The sequence below is a fragment of the Aulonocara sp. 'chitande type north' Nkhata Bay genome, linkage group LG15, assembly GCF_057382095.1.
Source record: "Aulonocara sp. 'chitande type north' Nkhata Bay isolate Kocher_YH1m ecotype deep benthic linkage group LG15, A_spYH_male_GT1.1, whole genome shotgun sequence".
In the NCBI taxonomy this organism is placed as follows: domain Eukaryota; kingdom Metazoa; phylum Chordata; class Actinopteri; order Cichliformes; family Cichlidae; genus Aulonocara; species Aulonocara sp. 'chitande type north' Nkhata Bay.
The window spans coordinates 15580387-15605158 of NC_141358.1; the positions used below are offsets into that span (position 1 = coordinate 15580387).

The 24772-nt window shown below is 38.8% G+C and overlaps 1 protein-coding gene across 10 annotated transcripts in view; it reads right to left on the reverse strand.

Annotated features, from left to right (window-relative positions):
• The window catches only part of gphnb (gephyrin b), a 110374-nt gene that overhangs the window by 36166 nt on the left and 49436 nt on the right, over positions 1-24772 (reverse strand). For all 10 annotated transcript variants that reach the window (XM_086264567.1, XM_086264566.1, XM_086264564.1 and 7 more), the window contains exons 5-8: positions 21294-21388; positions 20625-20691; positions 7383-7655; positions 5980-6114 (exon numbers count right to left, since the gene is read on the reverse strand). In XM_086264567.1, the coding sequence (XP_086120693.1) occupies positions 5980-6114; positions 7383-7655; positions 20625-20691; positions 21294-21388 (570 nt within the window). The remainder of the gene's footprint in view (positions 1-5979; positions 6115-7382; positions 7656-20624; positions 20692-21293; positions 21389-24772) is intronic.

A 24772-nucleotide genomic window follows, 5' to 3' on the forward strand; every position in this document is an offset into this window, starting at 1 on the left:
CTAATATGACGAGTTGTGTTGTACCACAAAAACAAAAATATTGATAGATGGTATAATCTGAATATAACACTGTTCTAGATGGTACGATAATGACAGCTATGGACAAATCAGAGATAATGGAGCGGAAACGGTGTAAAAATCGAATGACCCAGGTCTTGAAAATGAATATTACTCACATATTTAACTATATTATTTTCTGAGCTATAGTTAGAGTCTGGAAAATCCATACTTTTACTCTATTTTGACAGACACTCTGAGAATTTTATTTTTGTTGTAAAACTTGTCATATTTGCTCAATACAACAAGAAAGTTGAATGAAAATGTAATTTCTTTTGTTTTTGTGATCATGAAAATTATTTAATATATGAAGCTGAAATTTCACACCAATAATTTTATATGTATAAACTTTGCACCATAAAGCTTTTATGCAAATTGGAGAAGGTTGAGCAGAAGGCTCGTGTTGGTTTGAATGACCCATTATTTCTTTCATAAATTTGCCTCTCTGAATCTTCGATGAAGATGCTTTCCCATTTTCCCCGATCAATTGGCAAACTAACAGTTAACTGGTAATTAAATTTACTGTAATTAAATTGATTGCATTCGTGTGTACATTAATATTCCCTGTTGGTCTGCAGCAGTCAGCTGAATGTCAAATATCCACGGTGAAGGTTACCGAAGTGGTTTGGGATGCAAAGTGACTCATGTCCTACATTGCAGAGGAGGACGTGATTTCCATAAGCCCTGGCTTTGGCTCCAAAGCCATACATCAAACCACTAATAAAAAAAAAATGCTATGGGACCAGGGTGGAATGAGGCAGTGTCCTCTAGGTGCTCAGCCAGCACCTGTGCAAAGGCACCATCTGAAAGTGAGAGCATTGAATATTTTAATCAAAATAAATGCTCAAATCTGACAAGCTGATGGGATGTTTGGAACAGTATACAATATATTGACGGTAAATAATATTGGCTCTGGAAAATGCGTGGCGATCAAGGCGAAAGGTCTGATGGAAAGGGGAGTGTAGATGTACAGTAAGGGCAGCAGCCACTCTAAGGCAGGAGTATTATTTTAAAAAGGAGGTGAAACTTTAATTCAATACTAAAATATTCAATTCCATAAAGAACTACTGGCAATAGCGCCAAAAGACGGCAGTGATTATAAAAGTCTTTTACCAACAAGAAAACAACCTCACAATGTAAATGAAATATTACGTCCTCGTTTTTGGTGCTGAGTTTTGAACAACTCAACTCAACTCAATCTACCGATAGGTAATCAATAAATGAGAGTAAGAGCAGCCACGAAGTAAATACTCATTAACCACTTCATACTTTCCTTACTGGGGAATTTTAGCGCTTTTATCGGATGACTGATGAATCAGTGAGAGGAGTATTATACTGGATTATCAAGGTTACATTAGATATTGCTTCAGATATTGCTTCCAGTCAATATTGGCAGCAAATGTGATGCTACCCAGAAATCAAACAAAAATGATTTCAGACACTTTGAGTTCAGCCAAATGTTCATGCAGAAATGAAACCTGCTGTGACTGCTGCATAAAACACAGAGAATCTACTTACATATCAACTTGTTACAGCAACAGCTCCAGGGATTTTAAGAGACTATGTCTTTACAAAAACCAAAATAACAGCAAGAAAAAAACCTCCCAAACTTTATACAAATGAACATAAAAAGCCTAACTAACTAACCACTTAAGTGAGAATAAGAACAGGAGACACAACCCCAGAAAACACTGGCAAAACACACACACACACACACACACACACACACACACACACACACATTGTCAGCCATCCTCTGAATCAAAGCCCTATCTCCCATATGGTTCATTAATCCAAACTCACCATTACGTAACTGTACTAAATGCTCACAAGAGTGGAAGGGTACAACTACTCTCCGTACATCTTGTGCATGTGCATGTGGCATCTTTCCGTGTGTGCGCAACTAAGAAACTGTATGACAGAGACAGAAATCTGGTTACATGAATGGTTTGTAAAGTTGCTCCTGGGCTGTATGCTGTGTGGGGAGTGTGAGAGCAACACAGACACCTTCTGTCTGGAGGATGTGAGTCAAAATTTATTACATGCAGTGTTTGTGTGCATTCCAAGTTGCCGTGCTGCAGCAGACACACAGGTCTGACCATCAGTTCGTTCCACACGCTGCACTTACGCACAGACTTTATACTTAGCAGCGAATCCATACGTGCAGGATCCAAACTCACACACACGGTGTTGATGTGCACATTTAAAAGTGACTTCATTATTGCAAACACATTTGCTGTCCCCTTAAAAACAAATAAGACTGCATGCATAGTGTCATAACTTGACAAATGTGACCTGAACTTAAAGTGCTAACACACCACCTCTGTGGATTTATACACGTTTCTATTTGGCAAAAAATAAGTGGCCCTTTTGCTTCTGTTTCGCTCTGTGAGCTGAGGTGTCGGATTGGCATGTACAGAAAACGCAGCAGCAGCTCGGGCAGTGACAAGATTAAGACCTACTTCATACCTTTTCTTCTTAAAGCAACCACACAGCCTTGCCAACAAGACCTAGCTAACAAACTAACACAGCCCACAGTGGCACATGAAATGCATCAGTGAACAGAGCCATTCTGGCTGTGGCTCTAGGGACAGTGTGTACATACTGTCAGCAGCCGCTTGCAATGTGGGAATTTCAAAGAACATATGGCAGCTTGTCGCTGGGTAAAAGCTCATGTCAGAATCTAAACAAGCTAAAAGCTGTACCTAGAAAAGCCATTAACTGCCTGTTATCTGCCATTCACAAAAACACACATTCCCAGGCATGCACAGTACACACAAACCCTGAGTAATATGGCCGGAATGTGATCATGACAAGCTGGCGATAACTCAAATGGGGTCATTCGCAAAGAAAGGTGGAGACACACGTGTGCTTGGGTGTTGCGGGAAAGGAATGGGGTGAGGGCTACCTCGATGCATTAGTGGAGCCAACAGCAGCATTAAAGCTCCCCACTGTCCAATTATTTACAGCTCCACACTCTGTGGCTCAGTCGAGGTCAAAAACACCTTGGCTCTCTAAATGTGATCAGCGGGATAGGCTGCGATCACTACAAGCTGTGGACCAGAGCAAGAGGAAATCTGGAGAGGAACGCAACAAAACTGAGTAAAGTGTGGATTACACCTATAGACCGTGCATAAGTGATAAGCGTATCTGAAGCATATCTGAAAAGCAAAGTAAATTACCCTCCCTCTCATCTGATTTAATACAGTGAAAAACAATTTCCCTAATGGACTTACGGCTTCAATCATTGTTTTTCATTTTTATTCATAACAGCATAATACTCATTTTGTAAGTTATGGGCCCTTTTAGGTTAAAAAAGAATGATAAAGCAATGATAAAACATTAGGAACTTTTCTAGGGTCAGCGAAAGAAAGAGGAGAATCAGAAACTGTATTTCTAAGTTTAGCGCTAGTGTGTTCATATTTACACACAAAATAATAAAACCCAGAGACAAGGAAGTGTGTTTCACCAAAGAACTGATATTCACATACCATCTTCTCAAAGTTATTAACCTCAGACCTACAGTGCCTTGCTCAGTGGCCTCTTGGGAGGATGAATATTTTCAAGATTCATTTTCACCAAATAGATTTAACAGAATCCTTACTCACTACACCATGTCATGACTAACTTCTCACTGCCTCACATCTTGCTGCTTATTTATACTTGCAAATATCTTTAAATATCTACATATCTAACAAGCCTGTTAGAAATTACTTGCAATGATTTATTGCCTGTCTGACCTTTCACCACTCCATGTACACCCAAACACAGCACAGCAGAAAGAGAGAGCACTGTTCATGGCTGCTTCCTCAGTTGCATGACCCATCTATGCACCCGCCCTCCCTCCTTTGCTAACATCCCATCCCTCTGTTCCCATGGCAACCCCACTCATCTATTCCCATGGCACCTGCCTGCTGTCCGGGAGACACACGGAGACGCGACACTGACAGATGAGGTGAGAGAGAGAGAATAGAGAGACAGAAAGAGAGACTTGACACCATTTGGCATTTTAAAAACCTGCAGGAGAGATCAGTTAAAACAGTCTTTTCACAAAGAATTGTGCAAATGTTCAGTTAAATAGCCACAACGAGACAATGCCAGGGGAAAAAAAAAATGGGAATACATATAGACGACATGTTCAAGTATCCCATTAAAGCAAGCCCAGAGCAAGTGCATAAAACTGCAGTGAAACCTGCTAAATAATACTGTTAGCATCCAAGCATAAAAAACCACAACCTGCTGTCTCCATAAACACACTCACACATAAACATATAAAACACATAGAAGCAAACACAAAACATACAGAGAAACACAGACACTTATGATGCTGTGACACTGAAACCGGTCATTGAAGTGTGTGTGCGCTGTTTACACAACATAATCATTTTACACAACATCACATTTACTAATAATCAGATTTTAATTGTGGAAGATGCAAAAAATAAAGATTTTAAGAAAACATATTCCTCTCTATATTAAAAAGAAATAATATGATGAACTCTTGGTTTTGTCCAGTATTCCTATTCCTGTACAAGTCTATAAGCATTAAATGTTTGAGTCAGGGCATGACAAATACAACTGAGCTGTGGGAGACGAACAGTAGGGCTGAGCAGAAGGGAAAAATGGGCTAGGGGCGGCCTTTGTTTGTTTGTGTGAGCATGCATATGTGTTGCTGGAAGTGCATGTCCTTGTACTTCTCTCCCAGTGAGAACCAAGTACACAATCTGATTTGGGGCTTGGGTTGAATTACATTTACAATTAGTATTTACAATCAGATTTAGAGGTGCTTTAGGAACTGAACCAACCATAAAGCATTAGAGTTTTCTCTTGACCTTGACAAAAACATTCAAGATCTACTTACCAGCTTTTTCAAGAGTTCAGTCAATGTCTGCAGCTTGCTGACATTCAAGCTCAGTAGCTGTCACTACTGTGTTCATACCAGTTTTAATATCTGTATGTCATTTTGGCTTAAACGTTAAGAATAAATTAGACAATTTGCGGAAAACCTGAATATAAAAAAGTGGAAGTACTTAACCAAAGAAACCTTGAAAAGTGCTTTGAACAATGTAGGAACCATCGAAAACGTTCTTTCCAAGCGAGTTTCCCCTCTACATGCACATATTGTGAATCAAATTGTACACAATTTTTCTTCTTCTTGTGTATTTCTGTCTATGTTCACTGGCTGCTACTAACGTTCAAAAAAATCATGGACTGTATATCAAAGATGGATGCAGCTACTGTGATGTCACTAAGTGGTCCTTTGAGAACCCTCAAGATGCATTTTAAACCCAGACATGTAGAACGAAGAACAAACCAGATTTATTTAGCTGCTATGCAACCTTTTTCAAATTCCCACAGAGTCACGTGTTGCCAGACAGCAGCTAGTCACAGCAGAATCCAGCAGACCCCGTTTTACTTCCCACAGTAAGATACCTCACTCGGTTCTCAGAGAACCAGAGTTATGTTGGTTACCAAACATTTTTTATAGATTATACGAACCGGGCTCAGAATTAACGTGTGCTAGAAAGCATTTGATCTTTTAAACAGAGCTTGGGTGACTGTTAAATAAGTTAATTAAGCTATAGGTTGTAAAGATAGCTGCATTTTCCATGAAAAGCAATCCTGTTTCATATAACAGCTTTATAAACAGCTGCTGAGCTTATCTAGCAAAAATTCTATCTGAATGATAACTCCATGAGCAGCAAGAGCTAAAGCTCAGCTTTGGTAAAGTTCCTCCAAGTTTGCTTAGGATTACCGGTATTGTTCGCTCGCTTGCTTTAAGTCTGTTTTTTTCTAGATGTGTTCTCTTCACAACTGAGATGCAAACCTTATACGGCTGATGGTTAACGTAGCATTTTAGATTCCCTGCTAGTGTAATTACATGCCGATGCGTGCCACTGGGTGTACTGTATGCTTACTTACTTTGGGTGTGGGACAAGAAGCGGTAGAGAGGCGGGAGGTGGCCTGGGCACGGGGTGACTCTGAGGGCGTGGTGCTGAGAGAGGCCGCGTCCCTGGGCAACACCTGCACACCCCGCGAGATAATGGAATCTGGGATCTGAGATCACATACACCCAAACACAAACGCACATGCATATAAACACCACGTACGCACATACACACACATACCATGAACCCATAGCACACATCCTGACATTGAAAATTCAAAAAGCTGCGCATGAATAATTCCTACAAACCTATATACATGTAACATGACCGTGAGGACAAAGTCTTTCAACATTTTTAATAAAATGCTAGAGAAAAATTGGACCTTTTAAAAAGAACATTGATTGTGGCTGTTTGGTGGAGTCTTACCAAGATCAATCTATGACTGGACAATGAGATGAGATGTTAGACTGAGAATGGAGTCATTAAGCAGGGTCCAGGCTGCAGACTGGAGGAGTATGGAGACGTACTTGATGTTACATGTGAATGCATAGAGTATACACAAACCCACACACACAAACACAAAGGCAGACAGTCACAACACCATGATATGTTAAAGTTATCTGAGGAGCTTCTTTACGTTGTACGTCTCATCCAAGAAGCTTCTTCATTTCTGAGACTAAATGGTGGAGAGTCCAATTTTTAAGCGCTAGCATGAGTTGTCGCCTAAGAGGATTGTTGACCCAGTATTGATCATGCACCTCATCGAGGTGTGAAAAAGGGTGTGGGTCATTATCAGCAGAGGTTTCGGGTGAAACCATTGTGAGACTGTGCCTCATCCAATCGTGTGACTTATTGAGATCAACTGACACAAGATGTGAGTGGGCGTTAGGGCGTCTGGGAAGGGACAGTTGGTGTTGTAATGCTGATGTTAATGCCACAGGAGGTTTAGAGATCTTTAGAAAGATCCATTCTTTCTCAAAGGCTTGTAAAGACATAGCTAGATGCTTTATTTTACACACCTGTGGCAAGGGGACTGAAAACAAGTGAATTCAATGATGATGCAATATGGCCCAGTATTGTTCATATAGAGTGTCTGCAAAAAATAAATATCATGGCACTATCTTATCTGCCTGGATGAGCAGCAATTGTGCATAACTGTTTTCTATTTGAACTCTCAACTTCAAAGAAAGATCAGAAAAATATACTTTGCAATTGCTATTTACATAATTTTTATAATTACATCTCACTGGCACAGGCTTTGTTATATTCAGTTATTATGTTCAACAATTTACTGGTGCTGAAAGTACTACTTTAACATTATCTTCTATGAATGACGTGAACACGTAATGACGATGAAATGGATGAAATCATATCTGAGAAAAATGTCATTTTTATGGAACAACCAAGCCTCCCCTCTCCTCTTCTCTGTCCTGGTACCTTGGCGGCAATGGATGCGGCGGTTATGTGGGAGGAGGAGCTGTCCTCGGTGGACGCCACACCGCTGTCCTTCTTTTCCTCATCTTCCTCCTCACATTGCACACCTTTATCCTCTGTCTGGCGGCGTGGCGAACTGTTTGGAGGTGGCGAGAGGGGCGGTGGTGGTGAAGGCAAGTCCTCCAGCTCGTCTGCTGCCTCCTTTACCTTCACCACTGCGTCCCGAAGAAGGTCGATGGCGTGCGGCAGCGCTGGAAGGATGAACTGGAAGCATTCCTGGAACAGATTAAGCACAGTTGTCCTAATGAGGGTTTAAATCATGGCACAATCTCATCTAATAGCTGCCAGCATGAAGAAAGTGAAGGTTGGTTGAACACATTTGAGTGTTATGACCTGAACCCGAAGGACCTTTTCTGTCGGTGAAAGAACAGATTTACAGTTGACCTCTTTCACACATTTCTGTATCAGTTTTTCAAACCCATGTTGTTTTTTTCCCACTAATTAGATTACGTTTTCTCTTCCTGTAATTTTAAATCAACATTGAAGTAGTGCTAGTTAAACGCAACATTTCCAGGTCATACAGGACTGCCAATATTCTCAAAATTACAGTGTGAACATGATGTTCTTAGGCTTGGAGGCTTTTAATGTAGAAAATACATGATAAAAATGTTAAAGATTAACTTAAATATTAACAGTGTTAGGGAGTAACGAAATACATGTAGCGGTGATATGTATTTAAAATACAAAATATGAGTAACTTTATTCCGTTACTGTTACCTTGTTGAAATAAATGTATTACACTGCGGTCTTTTCCTGTTTCATATCCCCTCTCTAATTTTGGTAATTCCACGCATTGTCGGAAACCCAAACAAATATGCAAATAAAGGCTCTGACAGGAAATCTGAGCGTGCAATGCAAACTCAATGCAACTGTTTGCCAGCAACCAAGCTGCTCTCAGCGTCAAAAGACTCCACCTCCAACCTAAAGAAACATCTGGAAGTAAGTTCTTTTCTAAAAACTAATGTTAGCTTACTAAAACCTCCTTGTTTTGGTTGTGGTAGGTACCTGGGTTATGTGGTGCATTACAACCTGCTAGCTGTAAATAATCATGTGCAGTTCTGAAAGAAGACAGAAGAAAACATAATACTGGTAAAGACATAGTTTTCTATACGAGATCACTGCAAAAAGCGCAGCCTTACCTAATGTCCACCCTACTGTTACTCATTTTATATTAAGATTTAAAGATCTAGTTGGTATTGCTTTCAGAACTGCAGAGGATTATTTGCAACTAGCAGTCTGCGGTCTATGAACTAACCTCAGCTAACACCAGCTAACAACGTTAGCTAGGTGGCGAGTAGCCTTCAGTCACAGTAATAAATCACACAGCAATAGTACATTCATGTAGTTGTAAAAAGTATGACAATATGTAAAGTAACCCAAAGTATTCAGAATATGTTACTCACATTAAGTAACTTAACAGAATACGTTACAAACTACATTTTGGGCCATGTATTCTGTAATCTGAATATTACAATATTGTTTAAAAGTCTCAAGCCATCCTACATTTCTTTAGTTTTTGCTTCCAAGGTGCCATACATACAAAGTGGTCTTGAGAAATAGTTCTCCAAACTTGCTGAAGGTCTCCCAGTTTTTCGCTGAACATTAGTTACTTTTTCACTCATTTCAGTCCAGTCCATGACCATTTTTTTGTTTCTTAAGCCGTTTTAACACTGGCCTATGATTTATACAAGCATAAAACAACCATCTAACCCAAGAGAAGACCCAGCAATGAACCAACTTAGCAATAACCTTTTTCAAATTGTATATTTAGCCAATTATTACTGAATATATCACAGTCGGACACCAACAAGGTGATTCCCAAATAACTTTTAGTCAAAAATTGGCCCTGTTCTGTCCTTTAAAATTTGAAGAAACTGGAATCTGCATCTTAAAGCCACGGTCTTAAGAACTACGAAAAATATCCAAGAAGTGCCTGACCCAGGACCTGAGAGATGCATCTGGCCCTTCAGTGGATCCATCTACTGTTCCCTGAAGCTTCATCACAAATGGCCTCAATGGAAGCTGTCAGCCATTCTTAAGGAAGGGAAACATGGAAAAAAGGCTGAGTTATGCCAAATTACTCAAGAACTGACTGAATATTAGGGGCAACAGGTCTTATGCAGTAAATAATCTAAATTTGAAAATTTAATCCATCATGTAATAATATCTGTAAAGTATTTGATTTGCAAAATCTTAATTTTCAGCATGACAATGATCCCAAACACACTGCCAACGCAGTAAAAGCATACCTGGATAAAAAAAGATGCAATGGAGCACTATTAGTCATCGACTGGTCTCACTGGAGCCCAAACCTCAACATTATTGAAGCAGTGTCAGATCATCTTGACAGAGAAAAAACCAAAAGGTAGCCGACATCCATAAAAAAAAGCTTTGAATGTCCTTCAAGAAGCCTGGAAAACTAATCCTGAAGACTAATTAAAGAAATTAGAAGAACACTTGCATAAGAGAGTTCAATATGGTCAAACCAAATATTGACTTTCAAACTCACTACAATTATACAAACTCACTTTTTGCTTGTTTGTCCATGTATGTTCACATATCTTTTAATAATTCCCTGCCCGTAGTCCCCATTTTCCCAACAGTAAATAAATAATTGAGTGATGATTCAAGGCTTTCACTCAGTACTGAGAGTAAAAGTTTATTTAGGTAAAAGGTGGGAGCAACGTATTATCATAGTTATGACAGACGTGCAGGAAGTGATGCATTGACATTCCCGCAGACAGAAGGCTCCTGGAGAAAACATGCCTTAAACATGTGAGGAACGCATTTCCGTAATATACAGTTTGTGAGATTTTAGGGTGCAAACTACTGACCATATGACACACAGAGGTGCGACCTGTTTGAGGCACAAAGATTTCATTTGAGGAAATCACAGTTCCTCTCCCTGGCTACACGTCTATTGGCTTTTGCTCTGGTACTTCCTCTCTGCATCCATCCCAGTTTCCTTCTCCAATGTCTCCATGTATGTGTGTGTCAATGTGCCTGTGGGCTCGTCGGCTAAACGCTCCATTCTCTTCACTCCCAAGACAAGAGCTAATCTGTGAAATTATTTATCTTCCTGTGTATTTCAAGCATGGAGAAGATACATTATTAATCGCCCCCACACTTTACACTGCCCGTGAATGGGCTTTCGGGGCAACTCTTCCACTCCACTGTCTGTTTTAATGTGTACATATCGGAATCCGCATTAAATCTGACAATGCTAACCTCAGCTTGACTGAATTCAAATTTCATAAATCTAAACTGCAATTCATGCATTACTGAGACAGCATTCTCAGCACCAATGTGCATAAACATCAAAAAAGCCAGGCAGGAGGACTCAAAACAGTAGATGAAAGCTAGTTTGTCCTGTTGCGTAGCCGCAAGCTAACCTTTACACCCTACATCCCCATCTCTCGCGTGCATTTTCCTCCAAAACCCCTCAGCAAAATGAAGGCTGTTTATGTCTCTCGCTGCTGAGTTTGAAGCCTACATCTGAGCATGTCTGGAGGATGCAGAGAGAAGGACTGGGTGGGTTTGAGATGTACAGAGGATGGACTCCACTAAAGAATGAGTGAGGATTGTGTCAAGAGCCTGGATATATTCATCCTTTACAGTTTTGCACATTTACAGTTTTTCTCAAATGCTAAAACACATGTCACAAACGTTACCACCAGGTCCCCCAATGTCCAAACACAACACCCTTCTCTAAAGCTACATAAACACAACCACACCTTCCCACTGCAAAACTCAAACTCCCACACCAAGAGAGCAGCTCGAAGCTGTCAAAACTGTAAACACTATACACAGCATTACACACTACAGCAAAACAATTGAAAACACAATGCTCAATTTGTGAGAAGGTTCTTTGTTTCATAACTGCCAATGCATATTTTAGAAACTATACAGTAACGGATCGTCGTAGATCTCTGCAGAGGATTAGGCATTTAGATTTGTGAGTTTCATATGAGTAGTATAAATCTATAGAAAATCCTGCATGTACGTACACTACTGTAACACAACTCAATGCAAAAACAGAATCTATTGCACACAACAGTAATCTTGAAAACATGAACAGGGTGTGAAGTGTATTTACGTTATTCACACCACACACACACCACAATCACTGTGCGGCATCATGTCGCTGAGCTGTTGCTCGCATCTCGTCCGTAATGATGGTGCGAGGTTGTCTTGCTCTCCCTCCTGGACCTTCTCCTCTCCCATGTTGGCCTTCTCCTCTTCCTCGTTGGTCGCTCCTCTTCCTCCTCTCATTTGAACTCCTCTTCCTCATTGGCCTGCTCCTCTTCTTCCAGGGCCAGCTCTTCTCCCTCCTCTGCATCAAATTCCTCTTCCCCTGACTCTGCCTTCATCCATTGTGTTTGTTTGGAACCTTCAGCATACTGTGCACTCTGAACTTGCTTTTACATGTGGGTACAGCATTAGCAACAAGTGTCTTCAATTTTGAGACATTGTGTGTAGTGAATGATGCCAGGTGTGTTCCCTGTGTTCAAAGATTGGTGACTGTGGCAAGCATTTTGCATCACATGGGCTTTCATTTGAGAATATGAGCAGAGTTGTTTTGCAACATGTGTTTTAGCAAGGAAAAATGTGTTTAGATTTATGAGTACAGAGGGTTGTGTTTTGTGACTTGTGTCTTCATGTGACATGTGTTTATGGTACTGGAATATGGTGGCTACATTTAGTAAATGTGTTTAGACTACTGGTCATTTGGGTTACAGGATTGGCTTTTGTGTTTTAACATTTGAGAAAAACTGTAATACATGCTGGGAATTTTTTCTTTCTTTCTTTTGTTTAGCTACATTAGGAGTGGTTTTTTTCTGCTCTTATTCTCTGTTTTGTCCTGGAGGAGAGTAACTGTCAAGAACACTAAAGAGCAGAATCCCTACCAACAGATCAGAAACACGAGCAGGAGAGAGAAAGAGGCATGGAGGAAGAGGGGAAGGCATTGCTGTTCTGAGAAAGGGTGAGAAAGGATGACAGGAAGATGGAAGGAGAGAGAAAAGTAGTGAGTGAGATGAGAGTGGATGAGATCTCAAGAGATAAAGAGTTTTGGGGTAGAGGAGAGAGAGAGATTCAGAGAGATCTTAAAGATCTCATGGACTATTATCTTGATGTTATCTTCGTTATCGGTAAGTGCCAGCACTGAATTAAATTAAACAGAAATGCAATGTTCATTACGTAAATGAGACGTAATGAACAGAGACTAAAAGGGCAACAGGACAGAACCTAAACACAACTGTGGTCAAAGCTCTCCAAAGCAGTAGAAAAAATGTACTCTAAAGAGGGGACTGACTTTTGAGTCACGTCCTGAAAATAGGCTGAAAATCTCACTCCATGTGTATCTTGTAATTTTATTCTTTTAGTCTGGAAACTTGCAGGCACTTTTTTGCTACCACTTCTCTTTCACAAAACCTAAAAGGAAAGCTGTCCATAGCCTCACACATGCAAACAAACCAAATGGCCTATTTCTTTCTGCTTTAACACTGAGTTGGACTTGCAGACTTTGAATTGTGTAAAATTATGTTTACTTAACAAGAAATGGATGCTTGAACAGCTTGCCTTGCAAAAGTCTTAATTTCCCCAAATCATTTTGAAAAAACCTCTTCAAAAATTAGACAATTAAGCCCCTGTAAGTAAATATTATAATGCCTATAAATGATTAATATTTATTATAAAACTTGGTGATGGTGGCCAGGAAGAACCCCGTTTTTTATAAAGGAAGAACCGTTCAGAAGACAGGACTGAATGGAGAGCCATCTATCAAGTCTGGTTGATGAATGAAAGAAAGAAAAGTGAAAAAAGAAGTGCATGGGTAGTCAAAGACAAAACATAAACTATGGGAGCCAGTGGTGGCTTGCAAATGCATAATGGCAGAAACTTGTGGAGGTGAGAAAATAATCTTAATGTATGATGGGACCTCAGCAGCCTGAGCATATAGTAACATAAGTAAGGGATGATACAGGGCCACCTAATCCAGCTCCATCTCTAAAATCTGTTAAAAAATTTAAGTTTGAAGCATAATCTAAAAAGTAGAGAGATTATCTGCCTCTTGAACCACAACTGGGAGCTGTTTCCACAGGTGAGGGGGCTGATAGCTGAAAGTTCAACATCCATGCAACATTTTTCACTTCTCTTTCCCTTCATCACTCAACCAGACTTGATACATAGCACCCCATCTGGTCTGGTCTGCCGAAGGGTCTTCCTTTTAAAAGGAAATTCTTCCTTCCCATCATCACTAAGTGATTACATTGTTCAACAATGTTACATTGTTACATTGTTCAACAATGTAATTACTTCTGTACAGGACAGTGGACACACCCAGTCTTCGAAATATGCATACATACACTGTGTGAAAAATAAAGCTTTTGCATATTTTCCATGCATTAATTTATAACCAGCAAATGTAGAGGTTTTGGCAGTTTGGTTGTCTGGATCATTCAGGTGTGTGTTAATATAATGCCACAATCTTCCCAGAAGTGAAAGACAGTGGTAGCAAAATTACTCCAAAAACAGACTGTGTAATGCTAAGAGACTGCAAAAAACAAAATGCCTTCATCTCAGACTCTAAAGCCTCAGTTAGCATGTTAAATGCTAATGGAGAAAATCTCTACAAAGAACATGCAGCATGGCTTAGATTTGTAAAGTCGCATCTGGACACACCACAAGATTTCAACAAAGTCAAATCTTGTGCACAACTCGAACAATTTCCTTTGGACAGATTAGAAAAAGTAGAAATGTTTGGCACCACATTTGGTAAAATCCAAACACAACATATCAGCACAAACACCACATTCTGTCAATCACGGTGGTTGAGTGGTGATGATTTGGGCTTGTTTTGCAGCTACAGGACTAGGACACCTTGCAGATATTGAGTCGACTACAAAGCATCTTCTAGACCAGATATTCTTGAGTCAAATGTAAGGCCTCAGCTAGAAAGACTATTCTATCATGGGCTGTGCTCATGACTGTACACGCATAGATAAAGCAAAAAGGAATTCAAATGTTTAGTTGTCAGAAATGAGAGGTGAAAATGTTAAACAGTGTATGGCTACAATAAGAAGGTGTAAATCCATGTTGAAATGATATAAAGCTAAATTAATTTGCATCAGCTCTGCAGGTTTTGCTTTCAGTAAGAAACTAAAACAAAATTCGCCCACTGGACAAAAATGTCATTGCACTGTGCAGAAATGCCTTTCTCACTATGGTTTGAAACATTGTTACCAACAATATTATTAGCATATATTTTAATGATGAAGTCAGCATGAAATGAAAGAAATAAAATTGTTCACTTTCCAACTGTAGTGTAACTTTTGCTAAGTTATTCTTTTATGTAGCACTTAAGTAGCACCGTTTGAGAATACATAACATGTCTCCACACTCCAACACGAATGGAAATTTGGGGGAAGAGAGCAACAGCAACCTGCAGTTATATGGTAATGATCAGTTTCCTATCAATTACAGTTTGAATCTAACATATAAAGCTTCTATTAGACTAGATGTGAGAAGAAAAACACTGTTGCCTAAATTATGATACCTAAGCAAAAATGTTAATACTGCACCCAGAAGGAAGGATAACAAGGTTGTCACAAGAGTCCAAAAGTAGCATGCTACTGAGCGGCATCATGGAAGATACCGATTTCCAAGCTTCACGTCAACAAATGCGCGTTTGCTGCTTCTGTTTTTTCATGTCTTGTGATTATTGAAACATAATAAAAAAAAAAGTACCACTGGCAAATCACTGGAGCACCCTTTCATGTCATTTTCATATCAAAAGTATTTCTACTTTAGTCAGAATGTATTTATAAAAAGCAGTTACAGAACACAGTCCATAGAAGACTACCAGCTTACTGGCTCTGAGGGTAAAACCATGTTCTCATCACCATTATTTCAAAGTGTCTTTACAGTGGAGACAGAATTAAAGCATCAACAACACATATTAATAATTCACTGTACAAAAAAAAGAAAGATCTAAAGTATTTAGCTGAAAACTTGATATGTAAATGCTGCAAATGGACATGCTTTGGATTATATCTGCAGCATAAATGAGGCCAAAGAGACTAAATGAGGAGCTAAAAGGTATGCAGCTGACAGTTGGACACAAGGGGCTTCGTCCGGCTGGCTCAGCTGGACATCCCTGTTATCTTTATGACAGGAGATCATTGTAATAAAAGCCCGCAATGGGCTTCCTGTACCGTTAACTTTAACTGGAGGTTGTTCAGGGAGACACTAATATGGCAGCAGATGGGGAGAGGTGGTGTAATTGATTGAAAGAAATACTAAAATCGATCAGGAGATGCGGGCGTGTAACGAGACAGAGATAGATGTGCAGGTGAGCGAGGCGGAGAGGGTGAAGAAGGTCGAGAAGGAGACAGCAGTAGGTGAAAACAAATTCATGTACAGTGATGGGAATAACGGCGTTACAAGCAACTAACGGTGTTACTTTTTTCAGTAACGAGTAATCTAACTAATTACTATTTCTATTGTTACAATGCTGTTACAGTTACTAACAACAAAATGCTGTCCGTTACTATTTTTCAACAAACAGAAGGTTGAAGATGTGTTCAGCTTACCGCATCTTATATCAGTTGCACGGTAGTAGCTGTAAGTAATCTGGGCGCTACAGCTTCAAGCAGCTGCGCGCGCTCCTGCGGACGGTAATCACGATCACTGTCTAGCACAACACCTGGAGCTAAGGGGGCAAAACGATCGCATGGGTGCTGCTGTTTGACTGAGGAAGAATAAAGTAGTCGTGGTAAGCCAATCACATGACCACTTAAAGACAAAGCAACAACATGATGATTTACCAGTTTTTAAATTGTGTTGATAGGCCACGTAAAACCAGAGTCATGATAAACAATATATAAGCGGTGTTTTTTCCTCAATAGCTTAGTCGCGTTTACTGTCTAAGGACAGCGCTAGCAAGCACTCTCTGCTTATGAGAGAAAAAAAACCAAAAAAACAACAGGGGAAGTTTTAGGAGTGACGGCGAGAGAGAGAGAGAGAGAGACAGCAGAAAAAGAGAGAGAGCAAGTGTTCAGATGTGAGAGATTTGTGACATTTAGCGTGTTTGGGGTGTGTAGTTAATGTGTTGTCTTGTGTAGTTAGTGTTTAGTGTTGTGGATAGTTTTGTGTTGTGTGTCAGAACAATGAGGTGACTGCTGTCTCCAGGTAGAAACAGGAGCAGTGATACACCTGCTGCTGTCAGACCTGCAGGTATCAGGCTGTGATGTTCTCCCATAGGGCAGGGATAGCTCAGTGGGTAGAGTGGTGGCTCCATAATCGGAAGGTCGGGGGTTTGATTCCCCTGAACAGCTACCCTGAAGTACCCCTGAGCAAGGTACCATCCCTACACACTGCTCCCCGGGCACCCAATGGCTGCCCACTGCTTCACTGGGTGAATGGGTTAAATGCAGAGAGGAATTTCCCCATGGGGATCAATAAAAAAAGTACACTTTATAGTGGACAGAAATTATGTTTTTGTAGTGGCACAAATAATTTGTGTGGCATCTTATTGAATGCAGAACAGCTGATTTTTCTGTAAATAGTTTGAAATGGTTATTTTAAAAGGTAAATGGATGCAAATAACTTTGTTTGGAAAACTTGTGCATATGATTTTAAAATTGAAAATTTATATTTGTATTTAAGGTTATGAAATATGATTCATTAAACATGTTTGTGATTTTAGATCAATTGTGTTAATACAGTATGTCAAAATGAAAACATAACTGTAAATTCAGACACGTAAGGTTGTGCCAAAAATGGGATGATACCAAACAAGGCAAAGTAAATAGTTTTTAAAGGTGAACTGTGGAGGGAAAATCAAAAGTAGTTAAAAATGGCCAATTATACCCTGGACCCCAGAGGGTTCAACGTTTTTTTTAAAGTAACGCAATAGTTACTTTTCAAGTAATTAATTACTTTTAGAATATTGTAACTCAGTTACTAAGTCGGTTACTTTTTTGAAGAAGTAACTAGTAACTATAATTAATTACTTTTTCAAAGTAACTTGCCCAACACTGTTCATGTATATATAAGTACAAGCGTATGTAGAGTTTTACATTGCAATAAACAAATATGAGCACATATATGAAATCACATGCACAAGTTATAAACTCAAACCCACAAATTAATTCATTAAACCGTTTTGCAAGCCAGGGCAAAATGGTTCATTGCGTCACTGTTGGCACTGTTCATTTCTGGTGAACATGTTTGGTGCCCTGGTTTGCACCAAACATGCTGGATCCCATATAAACCAAACAATTTTATCTCATGTGGACAAAGAATGTGCTCCCAATATTTATCTAGTTTCTTTTTATTTAGCAACTTTTAATCGTACATTTTTGAGGTAAAGAGAGAGGAAGCGAGTTGCACCGTGTCGCCATGGCTTGTTTTTTTTACTGCTCATACTGTTGTTGTCCTGTTTCCCCTGCTTTTTATCTGTTCACCAAGTCACCTACATCCTTTTCCGTCCTTTGTAAGGTCTAAAAATCAGACTTTTCTAGAAATTATTTTCCGTGTGGAGCCATGCTAATGCAACCCACAGAACTAAAGTTCAGACAGTTCTGGTATACAAAGGACATTTTCATGTTCACGCAAATAGACCTACTAGTAATCACAGGTGTATTCGATTATCTTTCAGTGATCACAGGTTTTCTGACTTTTGTATAAGTGATTGCAGTTGTATTTACTACTAGTTTAATGAGTTTCTGAGTTCTAATGAGTTTGGAGCCTGTCATTGCTTAGAAGCTCTTTGTAAAGATTCTGCTTATCAACTTAGAAGTAATGCAATCAGTGTAATGGCTCATTTACACTAAGTTAAAAGTAGAACAGTAACATCCTTGTGACATCCAGGACATGAGTATGCAATATCCTCAAGCTCTGGGTGACCACTTCAATCACAAGGCACTTGCACAGGTTGCCTAGTCGGTGTGTCTGATTGCAGTCATTAAGTGAATTTGATCACAAAGAGGTATCTAATGCTGGACCAAAAGCCTTCTAGTGATTGATTCGTTCGGTAGCAGATTGCTGCGGTTACCAGTAGTTTGCACAGACGATGCCAGCTATACATGAAGTCTCACCCACTACTCAGTCTACACTGATTTTATCTGTTTTGATTTTATATACTGTTGTTTGTTTGTTTGTTTGTTTGTTAATTAGTTAGTTAGTTTATTTGCTTGTTTTATTCAATTTTAAATCATGCTTTTTATTTGTTCTTGTTTCTAATGTCTCTGTAAAGCACTTTGAATCACCTTGTTGTTGAATTGTGCTATACAAATAAACTTGCCTTGCCTTGCCTTACTCACAGAGATAAAATTTATAGAGTCCCCAATTTGCAATTTTCACTCATTTGACATTTAAGTAATGTTGTCCAGAGATGCGCTAACCTTTATATTAAAGCAAATCAAAACATAGAAACATTAAAACATCAATGTGGGCTTACCATGACAACACAAACACCAAAGTCCACCTGCAGATCAGTCTGCACAGAAGTAATCAATCATTCAAACCGAGCAGACAGAGGCACACAACTACACCATACAACAACAAATCCATATACAAATGGTGCACCTGGTGTTTACACGCACAGGGGTAATGAGTAAATGCAACAGTGTGCAGAATCCAACATAAGATGAGCTTTAGGTGTTACAACATTAAGCTAATGCTGTTCAGGCAAACAGGTCATAGCAAACTAGCTAAAACAATAAATAACCAGAAGCACTACCATGAACTCTGCTCTTTACTTTGTTTCAAAAGAGGTATTTTGCACAGAAAGGTCTGCCTAAAATTTGAAACAAACACAGTTGGATACAGTAACTGTTCAAGAATAATTCACTAAGCTCCAAATTTCTAACTCTACATGGACTAACTAAAATATTTTACAATATGTTTTGTTGGTTGGCAGTAAGCAAACATGTCATATGCAAACAGGTCTAATGATCTGGAGCAACTAGGTTTTACAGGTCAGATAAAACAAATTTAAATTAAATATTAGCCTACAAATGCTACAGTTCCAACAGTGTGGAAAAAAAGACTTTGCAGGGTATTAGGATCAGCATAAAAACATATTCACGCATTTTCAGCATCACAAAAAGAATGCATGCAAATTCCAGTGACAGTGATGTATTACAGTTTGTGCTGCGGCGACTTTGCAGGAGTGCTTCATTCTGCGGTGTCGGTACAATAAGACTTAAAAGTTTGGATGTATGAAAGACGTGTTCAGCAGAGAATCTGTATAGCACAGAAGCATAGCGTAAATGAAGGCTTGCAGCCCATTTTTAAGTAAAAATGAACACAACCTGCTCCAAACCAGGGTATATACTGTAAAAAAAATAAAAAATAAATAATGAAACGTGAAAAAGTGTTTGCCTCCTTCCTGTTTTTATTTCCTGATTTGCCAAAAATCATTTTGATGATCCCCAAGACTTTTGGGAAAATATTCTTGTTGAACTTTGTGGAAGGTTTGAGTCCCATTACATCTGGAGTAAAACTAACACAGCATTTGATAGAAAGAACATCATACCAGCAATCAAACATGGTGGTGGAAGTGGGGCTACTTTGATGACAACCTGGACGATTTTCCATATTTAATGCAATCGTAAATTCTGCTCTCTACTAGAAAAGGAGAATGTCTGGCAAGCTCAAGAGCACTTGGGCAGTAGAACAACAGTCCAAAACATACCAGCATAGGGCTTAAAAGGCTAAAAAACAATACAAAACAAAACAAAAAAATCCCCAACTGTGGGCTCTTCTATTGTTTCCTAGTCCTTATTGTGATTTTTACTTTTGTAATTCAGCTCTCTTTGTCTGCTAGACTATATGTGTGCCAGCAAACTGTCAGCTTCCCTGCCCGCCTGTGATTCTCCTCTCAAGTTTGCATACCCTGCTTGGTTGCCTTCAATAGCTAGAGACCACCGACTACTTGGACCCCTCAACTCGGCATCCCCTTTTGTGTCTAAACCTTTTAAAGGTGTTTCTGCGTCTGCCAGCACTGGCTTTAAAAACCGTATCGGTCTCACTCTAGGAAGCTTTCACACAGATTGTGATGTACAGTATATATTTGAACCACATAAATATGAATGTTCCTCTCTTACTTCAGGTGAGTCTGTTTTTTTTTGTGTTTGTTTTTTTTACATCCATGTAATGGATGCTTGCGGTGTCTCCTACCTGGGAACCTTTCTTGCTTCCTGGTAAGTTAATAATAAGTGTCTTCCCTCGGATACCACACACAGGTCTGTAAACAGACAAGAGAAAGTTTTAATGAATACAGCGGAACAAAGTGCTGTGAGAAATACGCTAAATTATAGTGACAAATGTGGGTGCTGCTCTTCTTTCACTGTAAAACCAAAATCTCCTTAAATCAAGTGATAAAAATAAAAAAGTGTTATGGTCTTCTTAACCATGAGGAAAGAGGGTCTACTAAAAAAAACCTGCCTAATTACCTGCCTTGAACACTTCTAAATACAGTAATTTTAATGTCAGATTCACAGGACATTTTAACATTAGCTGAGCTGCAGTTTAGTCTGAACTTGGAATCACTTTGAAGGGAAAACTTTCCTCATGTTAGGGTGATAAGAGAATTAAATAATGAAATGAAAATAAAATGTGTTTTGTCGTAACATATTCACTGACATTCCTAAATGTTTCCTCTGACATAAGTCCTAGAACATAGACACTAATAATGAAAAAGACTAAAACTAACACTGAAACTAAAGATTTTCAAACAATAAAACCGAAAAATCAAAATGAAATAAAAATTACTTAGAAAATGCAGTGTTATAATAACTCTGGTGTGTGTGATTCTGCTGTGCTGTCTGTACTAAAAATGCGTCTGACCTGGAAAGCATGCCTAGTGGTGTGACGTTGAGGGATCCCATCAGCATTGCCAGAGACATCCCTGGAGCCTCGCGCTCTATCACCTCCTTAGTGGCCTGGAGAGACAGGAGGAGAGTTGTTAGTGTGATCATTGTCCAGCCAACCATGCGAGCCATGCCATGTCAACTAAAAACATTGCTGCTGTTCCTTCTCTGAGCAAACTGGAGCAATATTCATTAGGGGAAACACTGGAATTATATTATATGCTGTAAAGATCTGATGGTGGTAAACACCTGCATGCTTGAAAGTGTTTAGCTGCTACTGACTCTAATCAGTGGCATAGCATAGCATGACAGAGCTGCACACGAGAAGGCAAACATCCAATCCAGTCTTATCAGACTTAAATAGCCTTTCACCTCCTAACCAATATAAGAGCACAGCAGACAATTGCCAAATGAATTCACAGTGTGCAAACCCAGCTCTTAGCAGAAGCCTCTGAAGTGGATCTCTTGTTGTGTGTTGATGCGAGAAATTGCAAATATAACTAAACTAATCAATAACAATAGAAACCAACTGTATTCCCATGATGTCAGCCAAAGGGCCAGATGCATCTCTCATGTCCTGCTGGTTTTCTTCCCATTTCTTAAGATCATGACTTTCAGATACTGTTCATCTGTTGTAGTTGTTTATTAGGCCTGCCATCCTTTCTTTGCTTCTGAACTCATCCAGTTTCCTCAAAAACTTTAACAGCTGCTTGGGAATCAGCTTTTTGTTGTGAAAATGCTATTTTATGCTTATCAAACTGTGTAAAGTTTTTTTTGTTTTTGCAGATTTAATTAAACAAACGGAACAAATGATGTTTTGACAGGCTGCAAGTAACAGGGTGCCTAAAGACACATTATCTGGTATGTGTGAGCACAACATGGCTTCATCTCTTGAGTTATGTGCTTTTTTTTTTTTACACTTAAATGATTCATAGGTGAGTGTTAAGTGGCATAAAACAATTAGACAGTGGTACCTGAAAGTGGTCAGGTACCAGTGTTCAAAAAAAGCCCAGAGAACTATTACTCAAGACCACTTAAAAAGTCTGCAAAATATCAAGAAATGATTGGTGGTTCAATACTTTTGTACAGACTTTTGCTGCCTAAGCAAAAACGACTATAGGAAAAAAATAATATATATAAAAAATGAATAGTATCTCGTTGTTGCCCATAATACGCAAGTCAGACAGATTAAAGGCTATATGGTGGAAACAGCTCTTTATTAAAATATTTGATTTACATTTTTTAGTACACAGATATGTTTATGGGACCAAAGTTGATGCAGCACATTCCTGACAGATAGATGGCAAAAAAATGCCTGGTCCTCCAGCTGTGTGTGTTGGGTGCCCTTGAGTTGAGTGACACTTCAAACGCACCATTAGCGAGGGAGAGGGGAGAGGAAGAACTTCAAAGGAGAGGAGCCACTGGTGAGCATCTCAGGCTTGGACTCAGGAGAGGAGAGGGAAGGGAGGGAGGGAGGGAAGGGAGAGGGATGAGGAGAAGGGAAAGAGTGTGGGAGGGAACTGAGGAAGAGTGAATGAGAAACAAGAGGGAAGGATGGAGACAGTGAGGGGTTAAGCTCGACTCATACTTCATCGAATACATCACGCAGAATCAAGAAGGCGGAGATGTATGCCTGATGTTCGACTCCACAAATATTTTTGTGGCATGCTTTTGATGAACTCTGCCAGATTTTACAAGTTTTTCTTCACTTATAGACAAAATAATATGTGATTTTGTTGTTTTTTAATTGATATGCATTTGATGACAGTATGAGATGACAGTATATGATGGCAAGTGCAGGTTGAAGAACTCACAACGTAATGTTATGTGATGGAATCTTATTTAATAGGAACCTGAAAAAGATTTCAAATGTATCAAATATCTAAATGCCGAGTGATGATGGTTTGCACGTATTCATGTAAAAGTAAGAAGTCATTTAGTTTTAAATCTTGTAAGAATGGGATTTTTACATTAATAGCTTCAGAAAAAATATGTGCCCTTGTTAAAGTCATACACTGAACACGTCCTTCTTAAAAGAAAGCTATACATCCGGATAAATACCGACCCGTACGTAAGGTTTTGTAAGCATTTGTTTTCTTCTTCTTTTTAACTGTACTTTAAGATGTTTGTAGTGAAGTAAAAACAAGTGCAAAGTGCAGGTTTTTATTATTTGCACTGTTGAAACCCATTTTAATATTCCTGACAGAAGTTGTGCATTTATGTGGATGCAGTAAATCCGTAGCATTCATTTCATTGTTTAGTAGCAGATTTTTAAAAATTTTTTTGTTTTGATCACAAGTTTTTGTTTAAAAGCATGTTAAGGAACATTGATCATGTTTTTAAAGTGTTATGTATTTAAACAGTTATAAATTTTTACTGTAGTGCACATAACATATATAACATATCACATAATGGGATGTTTTATAACCCCTATATATTACTACCTCTACACCTATATGTTGTCAATACAACGTATTGCAGTAAGATAGTTTAAAATTGGTCTATATAGCATTATTATTGCTTAAGATATTCAGATCAACAATATTAATCTTGTATGAGGGGTTAAAGGTCAAATGTGACATGACATTTTAAATCCTCATGCAGTACTTTCTATATATTGACAATACGCACCACATTTTTAAGAATAATAGTTTAAAGTTTTATGGGATTTTGTCAATAAATCATGAAGTTGACCCTGAACATCCTGATGGGTTAGTGTTAGGCAAATTTTAATAGATTGTGTCAAGTGGGGTCATGTCAACAAGGTTTTATTAGAATTTGTTCTAAACTTTTCGGGCTATCACGTTTTCAGAAAGAATGACACATGAAAACTACCAAAAACATATCCTGCTTGGCAGAGGTAACAAAGCCAGTAAAAAGACATAAAAACAACATAAAAGGTAGAAAAAAGCAGACTGAAGCAGAGAAAAGCAGATGCTTGGTAATGTATGGTTTTCATAAAGAAAAAGGACTTGTACTAGCAGCACATCTACAAGACAGAGTACTAGCAATGAAATATACAGTAACTCAGTTAAACTTCTTCTGTTCATGTCCTTAAAAAGTAAGTAAGACTCACACACCATCTTCTCCATAATGCAAACAAACATTGTGAATAAAACAATTAATGCCCAGTCAGTTCAGGTTTGACTTTACAGTCATTCAGCATTAACTGTCTTGATGGATAGATGCATGAATTGACCAAGAATATATTATATATATTACTCTAGTGATTTGGCGGCTAATGCTGATAAATGTAGATGAAGAGCAAGCTGATCAGATGAGGATTTATTAACATTCAGAGAGCTGAGACAGGGATTATTATAGTCAGTAATGGATGCAATGTAAAATTCAGTAACATGTAGTGTTTAAGAATAAATTAACACTTACAGCTAAGATGAGATTCACACTTACACATCTTTTTAAGCATTTGAAAGCAGGTACAGAGTAATGAAATTA